Source organism: Cyprinodon variegatus, unplaced genomic scaffold (assembly GCF_000732505.1).
Source record: "Cyprinodon variegatus isolate N-32 unplaced genomic scaffold, C_variegatus-1.0 Scaffold373, whole genome shotgun sequence".
NCBI lineage: Eukaryota > Metazoa > Chordata > Actinopteri > Cyprinodontiformes > Cyprinodontidae > Cyprinodon > Cyprinodon variegatus.
The window spans coordinates 72,757-76,498 of NW_015150826.1; the positions used below are offsets into that span (position 1 = coordinate 72,757).

The window sequence follows — 3,742 nt, forward strand, 5'->3', positions numbered from 1 at the left end:
AAGTCAGGATTTCTGATACAGTACACATACTAAATGTCTTTTTTGGCATCCACAAATTACTGCAATAAGTTAAAGAAGGGAAGAAAGAGTCTTGAAAACTCTTCTAAGCGCTAACAAAGAAGACAAATGTAGCGCTTTTTTTTGTTGTTAACATCTGGTAGCTAGTTAACGCGAGGCTTACCTTAACCCTTTCTTGTTACAAAGAAATCGAGAAAAAAGGTCTTTCTTGATGTCGTTTCTGTTGCAGCATGGGACACTGCATTGCGCTTTTTTGCAGAGCAGGAAAGCTAATGGAATACAAGCGAATGGACGCGAAAGTGGATGGTTTAGGCAGGGTATGATGTTGTAGAGACTAGCCATGCCCATAACCTGCTATTGTCATGTCAGAGCTGCAGTGCATGTTCCAATCTGTTTATATGTACTTGGATCCAGACAAAAATTGTTAAAGAGAAGTGTCCTTTCTTTAACCAATAATAGAAAGTNGTGAGGCAGATTCTTTAAACTTTATAACTGCATTATCTGATAATGATCGGCTAAAGTGAAACCTTCTTATAGGGGAGGAGAACTCTATTAAAGTAATCCTGAAGGTTATTAAAAAGTGGTCAGAGAGGACAGGGTTGTGAGGAAATACCTTTATTTCTTCATATTCAATGCCATATCCAAAGTATGAAGATGAGAATGTGTGGGACTACTCACATTTTGCACGAAGCCAATCAAGTCTAAGATGGAATTAAAGGCTGCATTTAAGCTATCGCCTTCAATGTCAGCATGGATGTTAAAATCCCCCACTATGATGACACTGTTGTATTCAACACCAAAAATCAGATAGGAACTCTGAAAACTCACCTAAAAGTTCAGAGTAAGGACGTATTGGATAATATGTAAACTTCTTATAAAAAGTTATAAAAGAAAACATTTTTTTTGCAAAAGAGTTGTAAGTGTTAACTGCCTTTGGAGTAATCAGTGAGTCAGACTGAAAGATTGTTACTACTCCTCCTCCTCGACCTGAATTTCTGGGTATGTGAATATAAAAAAAAAATATAGGGAGTTGTCTCATTCATGCTTACATAATCCTCTCACTGTAGCCAAGTTTCTGTAAGACAGTAGAAAGAGAGAAATGAATAAAGTATTTCTGTTATCCATTGAAATGAATCCTTATCACCATCTGTTGCCCTTAGCACTCAAAATTGTTTTTGATACAATGGTTTCAGCTTTATTTATTAATCATAAATAAAACTAACCCTAATATATAGCCCCTGCTAACTTTCAGATGTGTTGTTTAGCTAGGTGTAGGCTGCTAAAGGCATTTAAGTTGATTTTAAAGTCAGGATTTCTGATACAGTACACATACTAAATGTCTTTTTTGGCATCCACAAATTACTGCAATAAGTTAAAGAAGGGAAGAAAGAGTCTTGAAAACTCTTCTAAGCGCTAACAAAGAAGACAAATGTAGCGCTTTTTTTTGTTGTTAACATCTGGTAGCTAGTTAACGCGAGGCTTACCTTAACCCTTTCTTGTTACAAAGAAATCGAGAAAAAAGGTCTTTCTTGATGTCGTTTCTGTTGCAGCATGGGACACTGCATTGCGCTTTTTTGCAGAGCAGGAAAGCTAATGGAATACAAGCGAATGGACGCGAAAGTGGATGGTTTAGGCAGGGTATGATGTTGTAGAGACTAGCCATGCCCATAACCTGCTATTGTCATGTCAGAGCTGCAGTGCATGTTCCAATCTGTTTATATGTACTTGGATCCAGACAAAAATTGTTAAAGAGAAGTGTCCTTTCTTTAACCAATAATAGAAAGTCATTCTCTTGTGTTTGTCTTTCCAGAGCACCTGCAGGATTATGTTGGAAAAGAGGTTTCCTCTTACCAGCTGCTCTGTGAACAGGAGAGGAATTCAAGTTTGGACCAAGAGGAACCAGAAGCTCTGCAGATAAAAGAAGAGCAGGTAGAGCCAGAAGATCCCTGGACTAAAGAGGAAACCATGGAGCTCCCCATAAGTGAGCATGAAGAGCAGCTTGATCTGAAGCAGGAGACTGAAGATACAGGAGAGAAACATTTTTCATGTTTGACTTGTGGAAAAAACTTTAAAAAGAGAAAAAATGTAACCGATCACATGAGAACTCACAAAGGCCAAAAGATTAATGAATGTCTTTACTGTGGAAAAGGCTTCACTCAGAAAACAAATCTTAAAATACACATCCGAATTCACACAGGTGAGAAGCCTTTCTCCTGTACAATGTGTGGCAAAAGTTTTAATCAAATGGGTAATTTCAAGGAACACATTAGGACGCACACAGGTGAGAAACTTTTCTTCTGTAAAGATTGTGGCAAAGGTTTCAATCATAAAAGTCATTTGACTGACCACTTGAGAATTCACACAGGCGAGAAGCCTTATGAATGTCTGTCCTGTGGAAAAAGCTTCACTCAGAAATCTCATCTTGAAACACACACAAGAATTCACACAGGTGAGAAACCTTTCATCTGTACAGCTTGTGGCAAATGTTTCAATAGTAAGAGTCATTTCAATGAACACATCCGAACTCGCACAGGCAAGAAGCAGTTTACATGTTTGTCCTGTGGAAAGAGCTTCAATAAGAAATCTATTCTTGATAAACATATCAGAGTCCACACAGGAGAGAAGCCATTCTCCTGTACTATTTGTGACAAAAAGTATACTTTAAAAAGTAGTTTATCTGAACATATGAGAACTCACACAGGAGAGAAGCCTTATCAATGTCTATCCTGTGAAAAAAGCTTCATCTATAAATCTGGTCTTAATAAACACATCAGAGCTCACGGTGGTGAAACGCTATTACCCTGTACGATTTGTGGCAAACATTTTAATGAAAGTATTTTGATTAAACACACGAAAACCCACATTTGTGGTAAGATTTAAGGAAACCTTGTGGAAAAAGCTTTACTGAAATTTAACATCAAAATTCACATGGCTGAGAAGCCGTTCTCCTTTTTGATTTGTGACAAGAGTTTTAAATTAAAGGGTCATTTAAGTAGTCGCATGACATTTATTCATGCATGAAGACAAAAGAAAATTCCTGTCTCTGGAGTAGGGGTGTAAATCACATCCATCATGGCGTTTCGATTCAGTATCAATTTCCTGACCCAACGATTCGATTATTTTCGATACTCAAGAATACACCACGATTCGATTGATTGTTTCTTTTTTTTTTTTTATCCTTACAGGCTAGACAATGTTTCAAATTTGAAATAAATCAATGAAAGCTGTAATAGCGTTATGCATTTTATTTGAGAAACAGCAAATAACAGAAGTAGAAAAGTTGCACTCCATCTATTCCTATTAAAACCTCATTCACTGAAAAATAATAATACCCCTGCGTTATAGATTCTGAAAGGGTTTGCATCAAAAAATACTGCATAAAATCAGTGCATTGAGTGCAATTCAATACCTCGGCTCCAGACGGCCCCGCCCCCTCCACAGACGCTCCGCTGCTCCTCTCCTAAATTGTAGCTTACCGCAGTCAGCGCCGCAGACAGGAGGCCGGCTTGTTTTGTTTTTATGACCGAAATTGCGGGAAACAACTCGTGAAGTTTGAAGAGCGAGGTGCGCGAGAACGCTGGGACTCTTTTTCTACCTGGATCTCCGCTCTTTTTGGCCCTCATGTCCCTCCGTCGTCGGACTAAACTCGCCCCCACTTCCTCGCCGCCTCGGCCGTATCTAGACCCACAGCGTGTAGCACAGACCATGCTTCAATATTGAGCAT

General features: G+C 38.6%; 1 protein-coding gene across 1 annotated transcript; it reads left to right on the forward strand.

Annotated features, from left to right (window-relative positions):
• The first annotated feature begins 1,593 nt into the window (after window positions 1-1,593).
• LOC107092273 (gastrula zinc finger protein XlCGF8.2DB-like) lies at window positions 1,594-3,170 on the forward strand. Its single transcript, XM_015386641.1, has one exon. It carries the CDS (start codon window positions 1,984-1,986, stop codon window positions 2,896-2,898), a length of 915 nt encoding a protein of 304 aa, XP_015242127.1. The 5' UTR covers window positions 1,594-1,983; the 3' UTR covers window positions 2,899-3,170.
• Window positions 3,171-3,742: the final 572 nt, after the last annotated feature.